The 13,495-nt window shown below is 40.9% G+C and overlaps 2 protein-coding genes across 3 annotated transcripts; one reads left to right on the plus strand and one right to left on the minus strand.

Moving 5' to 3' along the window:
• Positions 1-7: 7 nt before the first annotated feature.
• Positions 8-1,473, minus strand: LOC121543688 (short transmembrane mitochondrial protein 1). Its single transcript, XM_041853794.2, has 3 exons — positions 1,243-1,473; positions 968-1,021; positions 8-296 (listed from the first exon to the last, which is right to left on the minus strand). Exons 1-3 carry the CDS (start codon positions 1,255-1,257, stop codon positions 222-224), a joined length of 144 nt encoding a protein of 47 aa, XP_041709728.1. The 5' UTR covers positions 1,258-1,473; the 3' UTR covers positions 8-221.
• LOC121543684 (aldo-keto reductase family 1 member B1) lies at positions 585-13,473 on the plus strand. Of its 2 annotated transcripts, XM_041853787.2 has the most exons (11): positions 585-825; positions 8,865-8,995; positions 9,463-9,630; positions 9,956-10,072; positions 10,180-10,257; positions 10,378-10,500; positions 10,614-10,720; positions 10,971-11,052; positions 11,748-11,831; positions 12,744-12,826; positions 12,914-13,473. In XM_041853787.2, exons 2-11 carry the CDS (start codon positions 8,924-8,926, stop codon positions 12,954-12,956), a joined length of 957 nt encoding a protein of 318 aa, XP_041709721.1. In that variant the 5' UTR covers positions 585-825; positions 8,865-8,923; the 3' UTR covers positions 12,957-13,473. The 2 variants fall into 2 exon arrangements, with proteins under 2 accessions (XP_041709721.1, XP_041709722.1); XM_041853788.2 differs by lacking the exons at positions 585-825; positions 8,865-8,995 and adding an exon at positions 9,040-9,117.
• The last annotated feature ends 22 nt before the right edge of the window (positions 13,474-13,495 follow it).

Genomic DNA, 13,495 nt, shown 5'->3' on the forward strand with positions numbered 1-13,495 from the left:
GTCCATGCACTTTAAAAATCCTACTTAGAGAATCCATTTTATTATTTTTTACAATTTATTCCTCTGCCAATGTAATAACCTTAGTACACAGATTGCCTTTAATAGCAAAGATTAAATTAGATGAAAAAAATATCCTCTGTGGTGTGCATCTTGTTGTTCCAATTGTCCCCATCTCTTCAATCTGGCTCTGATCAACAACATGGATGTAAAGAAACATCTCTTCACTCCTCTGGAGGTTTCTTCTTTGCCTCCACATCCTTCTTGAAGGCTTCTATCTTTTTGGAAATGTTGGGGACCTTAAACAGAGGTGGAGTAATCAGAGAAGAGTGCCAAAAAGAAAGAGTTCAATGACATAGGCCTATTGTATTTGTCATGCAAATACACAAGGGAACCATTGACACTAACTGACATATATAGTGGGTTGTTCCCTAGCTGACTAAACTCCACCGTGAAGGAAGTTTCTGATGACTCCACCAACAGAGTGGAGCAGAGACCAGGCTATGTGGAATCTAGCTCTAACTACATCGATTCGCCCAAGGTCAATACTTTAAAAAAAAATTGAATTATGAAACACCTACGTGTACCTATGTTTGTCCTCTGTAGTTGTGCCTTTCTTTTGCTGAAATCCATACTTTTTCAATCAAATACAACCACCGACTGTTTGCTCATTGCTGTTGCGCAAAGATGGCAACTCTGCGCAAATGCCAATTGAATCTCAATAAGGAAACAGTTGGTGGTTGCTTTTGATTCACGTTTATTGAAAAAGTATGGATTTCAGCAAACAAAGAAAGGCACGCAACTACAGAGGATAAACATAGGTACAAGGTAGGCGTTACATAATACACTTTTTTTTAAAAGTATTGACCTTGTCGATGTAGTTGGGAGTTAGACTCCACAAAGCCTTGTCTCTGCTCCACTCGGTTGGAAGTGGAGTATAGTCCGCGGCGCTAGTTGTTCCCCTTAGTACCTCGTAGTTTTGAGCGAGGTACATCCCAACAACGTTTCCCAAGGTAAACCCAGCCTGCAAGATTAGAAAGAAACAGTTTTATTCAAGACGGAATACATATTGTTGTTTTTACTAGCTAGGTCAGCAGCATTGACAATGCATGGTTAACTAGCTAGCATTCAGCATAGTTATGATAGCTAGCTAAGTTAGCAAACTAGCTAGCCCATCATCAATACACACATCACAAAAAGACGCAGAAAGTTTGCAATATCGTTTTCATTTCGATATCAACTCACCAGAAACTGTAGCATGGTCTTGTCTAATGAATGAGACAATATTGTATGTATTTTAGCAATCCAGTTGATGGTTTCAAAATCCGGTCAAAACAGCTAGCCAGCTAGCAATGTCATCAACAGTGAATAATGCGCATGTCATGTCGCCTTAAAAAATCATTTTAATTTTGCAAGGTTTCGGTCATCTGGTGTCTACGCCGGTGCTGTGTGTTCAAACAGCTACTTCTTCTTCTTCAGTGGGGTTTATCGGCGGTTGGCATCCAACATTATGGTGCACTACCGCCACCTACCGTACTGGAATGTGGGCCAGAGACAGGGAGAAACTAAATCCTACCTGCCAACCCCGTTTCTCTTAAAAAAGATAGCAACATATGTGAAACTATATCTAATGACGTTCTTCTCAATATACTCTTTCAACTAATTTCCTGTATCCCCTTCTCCCTCATACTAAATCTCATCCTCTCTCTTTCCCTCTGATGCTGCCCACACTGTAGCAATACATGTTTTTTTCCCCACCTTTATTTAACCAGGTAAGCCAGTTGAGAACAAGTTCTCATTTACAACTGCGACCTGCCCAAGATAAAGCAAAGCAGTGCGATAAAAAACAACAACACAGAGTTACATATGGGGTAAACAAAACATAAAGTCAAAAATACAACAGAAAATATATATACAGTGTGTGCAAATGTAGCAAGTTATGGAGGTAAGGCAATAAATAGGCCACAGTGCAAAATATTTACAATTTAGTATTAACACTGGAAAGATAGATGTGCAAGAGATGATGTGCAAATAGAGATACTGGGGTGCAAATGAGCAAAAGAAATAACAATATGGGGATGAGGTAGTTGGGTGGGCTAATTTCAGATGGGCTGTGTACAGGTGCAGTGATCGGTAAGGTGCTCTGACAACTGATGCTTAAAGTTAGTGAGGGAGATAAAAGTCTCCAGCTTCAGAGATTTTTGCAGTTCGTTCCAGTCATTGGCAGCATTGACATGCTCCACAGTCTCTATTTCCTGACAATAATCACACTTTCCTGATGGATGCTTTCCTATCACATTTAATGTCTTATTCAACTGGCTGTGTCCCACACTTAATCTTGTAAAAATAGCCTCCTCTCTTCTGTCCCTTCCTGCCGTCCCCCCCTCCCCGACTTTCCTCTGTACCTGAAATAAATGCTTTCCCTTATTATTTCTATTCCACTGCTCCTGCCATCTCTGCACCATCACTGTATATATCAGTCTTTTTTACTCTGCCTTGCTCATTGACACTTCAGCATCAACATCCCCACTACTAAGTGCTTGTTTAGCCTGTTCATCTACCGCCTCGTTCCCCTCCACCCCCAAATGGGCTTGAACCAAAGTAAATCTTATCTGAATACCCATCTGTTTAATCCTGCCATGGGTTTGTAGCACCTCATAAACAGGTCTTGTCTGCTACGTGAGCTAAAGGCTCATTAACACTGCACTTGAGTCAGAGCAAATAACTATTCTATCTGGCTTAATTTCCTCCACCCACTTCAAGGCCAACAGCTCCGCCATATATACAGCCTGATGATCTGTAATACTGTTATGTTTACTGACTGCCACCCCACATTCCTGCACTACAAATACTGACCCAGTACGTCCCAACTTTATGCAAATCACCAGTGGCGCCCGCTGGGCGATGACCAATCATATGGAGTGGTTACCATGACGAATTTAACGCCATGCGACCCAACGCTGGAGACTTTCTTCAGCAAAGATGGCTGACAAAAATACTAGGATTGAAGCAAATGCAAGTAATTATAACATCATAACGAATCGTGCAAAAAAAAAAGTACAGTTGAGAAGAATATGTTAGTTAATGTAGAGACAAACGATTATGCATTATTTTTTTGTCATAAAGTTAATTTACGAAAATCGCTATTTAGCAAACATTAGCCAGCTAACTTAACAGCGCTGTATGGGCGTTGTGATATGAGTATGACATTGTAATTCTGGTTGTTTCATGTTTTAGGGACTCCTAAAACAACCAACAAACCAGGCTGTCGTCTTGTGAAACAGTGGATGTAAAGAATCTAGCTAGCTATCTAAAGTATTTACTGCAAATTGAATGTACAATTGTGTAAGCTTGCCTTACTGATATTTGCCATGCAAGGCAGCTGAAGGAACGTAGCTAGCTAACTATTTTCTTGCTTATTGTGCAGGTGAGGATAAAAATACCTGTATGCCTATGGATGTGCAGCTAGCTATGTAGCCGATATGTGTATGGACCCTAAAACGTTTGGTATAAATATTAGTTCAGAACCTAGCTATGAACCTCAGCTGTCATAGCCGGTTGTATCAACGTCAAAACAGTCGGAATAACATTAATGAAGCCTATGGATTGAGTATAATATAACTTTGTGACAAGGATGCAAGTAGTATATACATGTAGTTATTACCAAGCATGAGATCCCCACATTGTAGCTTGTATATTGAATATATTCACTGATTATGTACTCTACCTTGTCAAATAACGGTGTAGTTCAGGTATGAATGTCTGTGAGACATTCTTTTTCAGTCATATACAATACCAGGAGTATAAAACTCCAGTCTTTTAATGATGCTGTGTCTGTATGTATTACAATTATACACTTCAACAGTGTTTAACAATCCTGGTCCTGGGACATCACTGGTTACACATTGAAACTATGCAATAGACTAGAAACATGATTTAACTAGTTAAAGGCTGATTTGTAATTCATATATACAGAAACAGAATTTAAAAAACAGTACACTACACTTCCTATGCATCATAGGTTCATCTCAATATCTAATTTCCTTCATCTGCACTGATCTGAGGACACAGGATAGGTGTAGTATTTCATCAGATGAGAGACTTAATTTCAACCAGTAGAGAATGTGAAATGCTTTATTGGAAAAAGTTAATTATCCAAGTGTTATAAATACATAATCCATTTTTAATAGAAATATTATAATTGTAATATTATATTATAAATTCAAGTTCAATCTGTACTTCAATGCACATCTGGTGTCCATTATAAAAACAGGAAGAAAGAGAAGGTGGGGAGAGAGGTGTGAGAGAGTGTAAAAGACAGAAAGGGAATTAAGTAAGAAAAGAGGAGCATGGAAGACAGCATATGATTAATGAATTACAGTGCTACTAAACTTAATATTCTTTCAGTTCATCACAATTACATAATAGTGTCTCTAGCGGTGTCTCCTAACCAGCCTTGGGCGGGTGAGGTAGCGATGACGGGACTGGGGGTTGGCGAGAGAGAGCATGATTAAGTCTTGTTTTTTTCTAACACTCTCAGTCATCATAATCATCAGGAGGTGAAACGCAAAACTGACCTTGGATCATTAACTCTGGGACTACTACATCTCTATCTATATTTCAATGTAAAGCATCTCTTTAATAATACTTCCTGTTGACCCGACCAAGTGACCTCTCACCTCTGATCATGCTGTGCCCTCTATGTAGCCAGTTCAGATGTGGGAGGGGTTCACCGACACAGCTGATATAGCCTAGATGATTTAGGGAGAAGAGGGATGAAGTGAAGGAGAGAGAGACTGTTAATGAGAAGATAAGGTAGTTAAAGAGACAGTGTTCAACAGGAATCTGTGTGTGTGGCCTCACCTGGTGTCCACACTAAGTGTCTGCAGAGTATTTTATACTGAAAAACATGCACAGACACACGAGGACAAACAATATAGTGTAGTTATATACTGTAAATAGAAATAATGAAGTCTTACTATTCTCCATGGTTGGTCCTCTTGCCTATTCTTTGAAGTTGGAAGGAGCCACAGTTATACACCTGAGCCTGCTTACTGCACCACACAATCCATCAATCAGATTGATACGCGAGTGTGTAGGTGTTTTGTTTTTGTACAGACATCACCCTTACCTAAACAGCACCCTCACCTGAGAAGTAGAAATCAAAGGGAGAGAAACTGGGAATTGAATAACTGCAGTTGACATAGTTAAGTAAATGGAAGAATACTCTTATTGCAATGTGGATGGCTCTTAAAAGAGCCTTTGGTTGTGCATAGTGCAGTCTATGGTGTTGCCAGGGAACAGCACCCTCTTCGAAGAAGTAGGAGGTGAAGATCTCCTGCACACGGACTGCCTCCTGTGCTGCGTTGTTGGCCCCCATCCTTGAAACATCCTGCAGAGCAGCAGACCTCTCCTCTGGCACACGGCAGCGAGCTGCAGATCCCCTCCTGGTCCTCGTGTCCATCCTCATGAAGTTATGCAGGACACCGGTAGCCTTCACACGCCTGAATTCCCCCACGAGACAGTCCCAGATGGCCCTGATCACCCAACCGTGCAGTGCCCTACACGGTAACTGTAGGCAATCGTTTTAAAGGAATCTCCAGTTGCAAGGTATCTGTAGGAATATGGAAGATAATGCCATTATTAGACTTTTACATCACCAGGTCATTGTGGATTACTAAAGTATAATATCTCTTATAACACATCATGATAACATTGGATAGATGGATGCATGTGCACACATATGTGCATGTGTAGCATGTGACAACAGCAGGATCACCAGATTATAAGTGATTTTTGTGAGGGTGTCAACTTTCCGTTCAGCTGTCCCAGCTAGTGATTCTAGGACTTTGTTGAGGTCTTGGTCTAGTTGATTCCATTCCTTGGTTTCGCTCATCTTTGGCCATTTCATTATTTCTGTTGTTGGTTGGGTTGGTCGGGCTTGGGTTTCTGGGGTGGCATCAGATGGGTCCCTCCTGCGGCCTTGAGGTGACACGGGTGCTGAGAGATCTCCAGTGCTGTGAGGTGCTTCCGGACTGGAGTTCTGTGTCTTACGAGGTGCTACAACTTTGCGCTGCACCTGTATCTCCACTCTTCCACATTTGGTCCTGGCTTGTTTTATTTTCAGCCCCTATTTGTTCTTGTGGGTCTTTCCGCAGTGCCACTTTACTTCTAATACCTTCCACTTTACTTCTAATACCCGATTATACCGGTAAATTGTTAATTATTTGTAATGTCATAATGCAATATATGGAATGCCATTGCATTTTAATATGGGAGTGGTGAGATAGTAACATAAGCCTTTGTCTTTGTGTTGCAAACAAAAATATTAACGCAACATTGGTTGGTCCCATGTTTTATGAGCTAAAAAAAAAGATCACAGAAATGTTCCATACGCACAAAAAGCTTATTTTTCTCAGATTGTGGACAAATTTGTTTGCATCCTTGTTAGTGAACATTTCTCCTTTGCCATCTGACAGGTGTGGCATATCAAGCAGCTGATTAAACAGCATGATCATTACACAGGTGCACCTTGTGCTGTGGACAATAAAAAGCCACAGATGTCTCAAGTTTTGAGGGAGCGTATAATTGGCATGCTGACTGCAGGAATGTCCACCAGAGCTGTTGCCAGAGAATGTTCATTTCTCTACCATAAACCACCTCCAACGTCGTTTTAGAGAATTTAGCAGTACTTCCAACCGGCCTATCAACCACAGACCACTTGTATGGGGTCGTGTGGGCGAGCGGTTTGCTGATGTCAACGTTGTGAACCGAGTGCCCCATGGTGGCAGTGGCATTATGGTATGGGCAGGTATAAGTTAGTTATGCACGCTCAAGTTTTCTGTTTTTTTGTCTTATTTCTTGTTTGTTTCACAAAAAAATAATATTTAGCATCTTCCAAGTGTTAGGCATGTTTTGTGAATCAAATGATACAAACCCCCCAAAAATCAATTTTAATTCCAGGTTGTAAGGCAACAAAATAGGAAAAAATGGCAAGGGGGGTGAATACTTTCGCAAGCCACTGTATCTGTGACCAACAGATGCATATCTGTATTCCCAGTCATGTGAAATCCACAGATTAGGGCCTAATGAAGTTTTCCTAATATGAACTGTACCTCAGTAAAATATTTGAAATTGTTGCATGTTGCGTTTATATTTTTGTTCAGTATACTTATTGAAAATGTTTCTGGTTGATGTCTTTAATTTAAAAGTATAACAATTACACCACTTTGCACACACATTTGAATACATTTTTAAATCAATAAATGTTGTTTCATGTTTTATTTTAGTATTTGAGTCAGTAGATTACCGTGGTTAAGTATTTACAGTTGTACAGTATGCTTTTACAGAATCACCAATAACTACTGCAATACTTTAGGTATGTGTGTTTGAAAAGATATTTACGTGTTAAAGCTATTAATTAAATGTAATTAAAATGTCAGTTATGATGAGAATTATGGTAGGATAATGTTATGGTCTGGATGGAAATGTGTCACAAAGAACTTAAATATGTTAAAACCCATTTACATTTTAATCTGAATTCATTGCTCAACATACAGTATTTAAAGTAAGAAAATTAGAACACCTCACTATCAGTAATGAGTCAAAATCAGAGCTGATACAGATCTGGCCCAGAGCCAATCCGGAGGTAAAATATGTATGGGAGATTTGGGAAAAAGCTGGGCCTGTCATGGCCCAACTCTGTTTTAGATCCGGAATCCAGATCCACGCCGGTATTGGCCCGTTGTGCATCTGGACCCCAGGTCCGTTTCAATAGATCCAGGCGTGGATCTGGCATGGATCCTTCTTGCTATCTGGGTAGCTAAGGTCTTTATTGGGTGATATGGGTTCAATCCAGGCATAGACTAATCTAATGTGCTGTTCAATCTCAGCTTTTCATCCTTTGTTTGTACATTTTCACTTTTTTCAAGTTCAGATAAAAGTGCATAAAACAGCTAGCTAGCTAGTTTGTGGCTCCAGAGACCTCTAGACAGGCTATTCAGGGCCATCACTAGTTACCACAGCCAAAATCATAAACCCCGTCCATTTCTCTTCTTAAAATGTGATTTTAAACCTCACCTTAACCACACTGCTAACCGTATGCCTAACCTAGATAGCTTGTGGGTTCAAATCTAGTAAACTATCTATGCTTTTGAGGCTTCTGTTGCAGATCTGCATAAAATATGGAGTCTGTGGTTCTGGGTCTGTTGCATTTAATCTAACCTATTGTGTTTTTATGCTAGTCACACCATACAAAAAATGTATGCACAGGATGCTGATTTCAACAGTCAATGACTCAAGTATTACAGCTTGACTCACTGACTGTTGAAATCAGCATGACTTGTCCTTTTTATCACAATCATTGCAAGGTCAAAAATCACTCCAAGGTTGCAATAATGTTGTATTTGAACACTAGCCAATCAGTGAGCAGGTTGTTACCTTGTATAAGGAAGATGATTCGGCTCTAGACAATCTACAAATACCGATCAACACCAAAAAAAAAGCTATATACTCGATGACATCATGTTATATCATATGTTCTTCAACTCAATCAACATTAGCATGAGATGCATGCTGCATCACACCCTGAATTATTTAAACAAACAATGTGTCCCCTTGTCATTGTGACAAGCAAACTCTCTGTGCATGCACACACACACACATATACATGCTGATTCATTCAGCTACTCCGTCACTCCCTTTTCTAGCCCCATTCGCTGCTTTAGCTGTAGGGGACGGGAGGCAGGCGTAACTAATCAAACACAGACACTATCCCTCTACATAAACCCCATAACCCTCCTCACATCTGTGTTTCAGCTCTTTATGTGCTGCACTGAGAATACTGATTCCTTCCCCTCTGAATACAGGGATCCTCTCCTCTCACAACCCAGCATCCTAGGATTGATACTACAGCAGATCTTTAAAGATGACACCCACACCCACTGTAACGCTCAACACCGGGGCCAGCATGCCTATCGTGGGCTTGGGCACATGGAGGGTAAGATAAAGCGCAATTTGTTTATTCTAGTCATCTTGCATGGATGGCATTGATAATTGTTGAACTGAACACGTGGAATCAAAAATTGGCAGTTAACGGCTTCTTTCCTTTGGCAGCTACTGGTATGTTCATCTTCTCATTTCCCATATATCCTGAGAGTTTTAATGAACTATGATGATGACCAAGATTAAGCATCTTATTTTTGCACAAATATTTTACTGTCACACTTGGAATCGGGGTTAGCCTATACTTGACTTTTGACCTACCAATATAGGCCATCATTTAGTTACATAACTCTGTGATATTAAATGATGATGAATATATTATACAGTATAATCATACATCTGTCATGATTAGTATTTCTACAGTATTATGTAGCCTTTCTGACATAGGCTCAAGTGTGAGGTAACCACAATAGAACACAATATCTAGGCCCTAATCTGTAATTCCTCTGAATCCCTGTGCAGGCAGAAGCAGGCAAGGTAGCAGAGGCAGTGAGAGCAGCCATCTCTGCAGGCTACAGACACATAGACGGAGCCTACTGTTACCAGAATGAGGATGAGGTGGGGGATGGCATTCACACCATGATTGGCCAGGGGGTGGTGAAGAGAGAGGAGATTTTCATCGTCAGTAAGGTGCGTACGAGGACGATTATCGACTTGGTCACTGTGCCAGAAAGGGGAATATAATCACAAGATGCATTAGTCATGTTTGTAGATTTGGTCATGGAGCCACTATGATTTCCCCCTAGATGCCAGGCAGACAAATGCTGAAGGCATGTCATGTACATGCTCTGTATGGTGACCAATGTCATGCTAGTACTATCATTTGTTTTGGGTGCACTCTTACTCAACTGCCACACATCACCATGACACTTCAATTTGTCCATAGGCTATATTGGCATTTATATTCTATTTCAACATGCGCTGCAGCAGTCTAATATTACTGTCTCCCAAATAGCTGTGGTGTACTCTCCATCAGAAGTCTATGGTGAAGGAAGCCTGTCAGAAGACTCTGAGGGACCTCAAACTAGACTACCTGGATCTCTACCTGATACACTTCCCTATGTGTTTTCAGGTACTGTATGTGTCTGTGTCAATACAATTACTCTATCAGCTTTCAAACTATCCCTGGTTAAGAGTGAGAGGACTATTGCCCTGTAACTAGTTTGCTTGTCATTGCAGCCTGGTGAGAACCTATTTCCTATTGGTGAAGATGGACAAGTAATCGCAGGTGACAGCAATTTCCTGGACACTTGGGAGGTAAGGAAAACAAAAAATGGTATACTGTATTCCGAAACAAACATCCCCAACACTAGCAAACAAGATCATACTACAAGACATTTGGCAGTTTACTGAGCTAGATCTTGACTTATTGAACAGGGTATGGAGGAGCTGGTGGATGCTGGTCTGGTCAAGGCTATCGGTGTCTCCAACTTTAACAAAGACCAGATTGAATCCATCCTGAACAAGCCAGGCCTCAAGTATAAACCTGCCAACAACCAGGTACTGTAGTCTGATGATCAAGACAGAAAAAACAAGTCAGTACAGTTTGTATCAAGGCGTTATTGCCCCATCTCTGTATTACCAACGCCTCATCTTTGCATTTGTCCCTCCAGATTGAATGCCACCCCTATCTGACTCAGGAGAAGCTGATCAACTACTGTCACTCTAAAGGCATCTCAGTGACAGCCTACAGCCCTCTGGGCTCCCCAGACAGACCATGGTGAGATAGATCACACTTTTATAAGATGTTCCTAATGTGTATAAAGTACAATTGACCTGTACACTGAAATTATCCAAAACATGCATTGTATTTAATTGGTTATTGACAACGTTTCAATGAGCGTGTGCGGTGTCGGACCCTACTCTTTCCCTACTTACAGATTTTTTTCAGGCCCCACCCACCATTAAAAATGACATGTGTTTGACCATGTCAACATAAGGAAGACTAAAATAAATTACATTTTCAACAGGGCGAAACCTGGTGAGCCGGCTCTGCTTGAGGACCCAAAGATAAAGGCCATCGCTGATAAACACAATAAGACCACAGCACAGGTATGAGAGAAACAACAATAACCTTTACAAACGGTGAACTTTCCCCTAATTCTGCCTTTAGTGACATACTGTAGCAAGATTTTATCCTGTATTTTAAACCTTATCCAGAAATATTGAATTACACCAAAAATGAAAGCAATTGTCTGAGTATGTTGGTGGACCATCTGACATAAAAAGGAAAGGGAACACTTTGATGAAAAAGCTTTAAATAAAAAGGTTAAAATCCAGGCATGTCACATGATTGCACCAAACCCAGGGCCCTAGTTATAGGGAATACAAAGGGCAGAACCAACCGTGTTCTCAACCATGCTTACTCCTGTCATGATTTGTGACATTCTCAATTTCTCAGTCCATTCAAGTTGAGGTTAACACGGCTGATGTACCACTCTTCAAAATAACCTTACAGTACAATTATATATGCTGATAGATCTATATACAATGATTAGCCTATGTATGAAATTGGATATGGGTCCCATGTGGAGCGTTTAAAGAAAACAGCTAGGGGTTCGAATGGGTTTTGGCTGCCGTTTTCCAAGACAAGTCTCTTCTAACATAAGAATCATTGTTTTGAAACTGTGTCATTGGGGTGTCGGTCCAACGCTCACATGGTAACAGTTACATTCTTTGGCTGGGTAAAAGGAGTCTTGGTCTAGGGTAAGTCAAGTGACATATCGCTGTTCTTATCCTCTCCACAGGTCCTTATCCGCTTTCAAATCCAAAGGAATGTGATCGTCATTCCCAAGTCGGCGACGCCCTCCCGGATCAAGGAAAATTTCCAGGTATTTTTTGACAATTATAACTGGATGGAAGCGATTCAATAAAATATATATATTTTTTACTTCAAATAAAATGTTTCACTTCATTGAACTTTGGCAGTGTCTTTTCCTATCACATAGAACTGCCTAGATAGAGATGTGGAAACCACTAAGTGCATTCTAAGGGCGTGCTTACACAGGACAATTCTGGAAAGTCAGAATCCTGAAGGAGTTGGTCGCTCAGAGGTTAAATCCCCTTCTAGGTTCAAATCTCATCTCTTGTCTGTTTTCTGCAGCTTTCATTGTCATATATGAAGAGCAGTGTTCTAAGTGTGGAAGAGCCATTGGCTCTGGTAAGAATCTTACCTCTGATGTACAGGGTTGTAGGTTCGATCCCAGGCTCAGCTCCTGAATGTGGTTGCGTTGATTCTCCAGGATAGTTTGAAGGCTCTCAGAACTCATGGAGGTAAATACCTGGGGTCCCCTCCTGTGAAAAGCAGCAGTTATGGAGAAAAACTCCTGGAAAAAGTGGGCACATCTCCATTTTAAAAACTAAGTGCCCACTTTTTCCAGGAGTGGTTTAGCCCGTCCGCTTGTCACGCCCTTCTAGCCAACTCCACTGCCCTCCGGGCATCATTGTGTGGCAGCCACTCCCTGAAGTGGCCTTGACTCACTGACCAGCAGTCCTCAGTACCCAACCATGCTCAAGAGCTGGCACCTGAGTTCGCACCTACAACCTCGTGCTTTGGGGGGGCAAGATCCTTACACCAGAGCCACAGACCTCTTCACACTTCTTACACTTCTCGTCGTATACACATTGTGAAAAACATTAGGAACTCCTTCCTAATATTGAGTTGCGCCCCCCCTACAATCTTTTGGTTTCAAGTCACCGGTTCCTTCACACTTCAACATACTTATTTTGTTGCCTTCAAACAGGTGTTGGACTTTGAGCTGAATGACGAAGACATGAAAATCATCCTGGATTTCAACAGGAATTGGAGAGGATTCGCTATGGAATGGTGAGTCCAGAGTGTCTAGATGCTGACTTCAACCCCACTTTCCTCTTTTACCTGTTCTTACCTGACGTACCCTCCTCCTCACTGCAGGGGCAACAAGCACAAAGACTTCCCTCTGCATGCAGAGTACTGAAACCTCCAAGTGGAACTGGAACTAAAGACAAAGGACACTGACACGACACCCACATTCCTATAATGTAGTGCCTGTCTTCCTATCTGTGAAAGACACTGGGGACATTCAGCGAGAAGTCCAGTAGTTGTATATAGATTCAACCACTACTTTGACATTGTTCATGAGATACAGAGAAGTTCAGTAGGCGAACAGAACGTCCACAGATAATGTCAGTGTGTAATGTAATAAGTGCCAAATAGTGTTGCCTTTACTTGTTCAGAGTTTAAACATGTGGCATGTTGCATAGTTGGAAAGTGCCTTTGAAAAGCATGGCGTCCCTGTGCTCCTCGTTCTATGAAATTATAATTCATTACAGTGCTCTTTAGAGATATAGCTCAAACAATATGTTAACATTGACAATTTACACAGTAAAATGTGACTCATTCCAGAATTTCTTGATGTTCTGCACTAAGATGTTATGTAGTTCTACATATTTTTAAACAAGATTCTAATCCTGAAATATACACTTCTAACTGACTACCTTGATATATGAATATTTC

This window comes from Coregonus clupeaformis, unplaced genomic scaffold (assembly GCF_020615455.1).
Source record: "Coregonus clupeaformis isolate EN_2021a unplaced genomic scaffold, ASM2061545v1 scaf0234, whole genome shotgun sequence".
NCBI classification, from domain to species: Eukaryota; Metazoa; Chordata; class Actinopteri; order Salmoniformes; family Salmonidae; genus Coregonus; species Coregonus clupeaformis.

Coding starts and splice junctions, on each gene's coding strand:
- LOC121543688 (XM_041853794.2), bottom strand. Junction 297..967: donor ACCTCGCTCAAAACTACGAG/GTACTAAGGGGA, acceptor CCTCTGTTTAAG/GTCCCCAACATTTCCAAAAA.
- LOC121543684 (XM_041853787.2), top strand. CDS start 8,924: ATGACACCCACACCCACTGTAACGCTCAACACCGGGGCCAGCATGCCT. Junction 10,073..10,179: donor ACTTCCCTATGTGTTTTCAG/GTACTGTATGTG, acceptor TTGTCATTGCAG/CCTGGTGAGAACCTATTTCC. Junction 12,827..12,913: donor AGAGGATTCGCTATGGAATG/GTGAGTCCAGAG, acceptor TCCTCACTGCAG/GGGCAACAAGCACAAAGACT.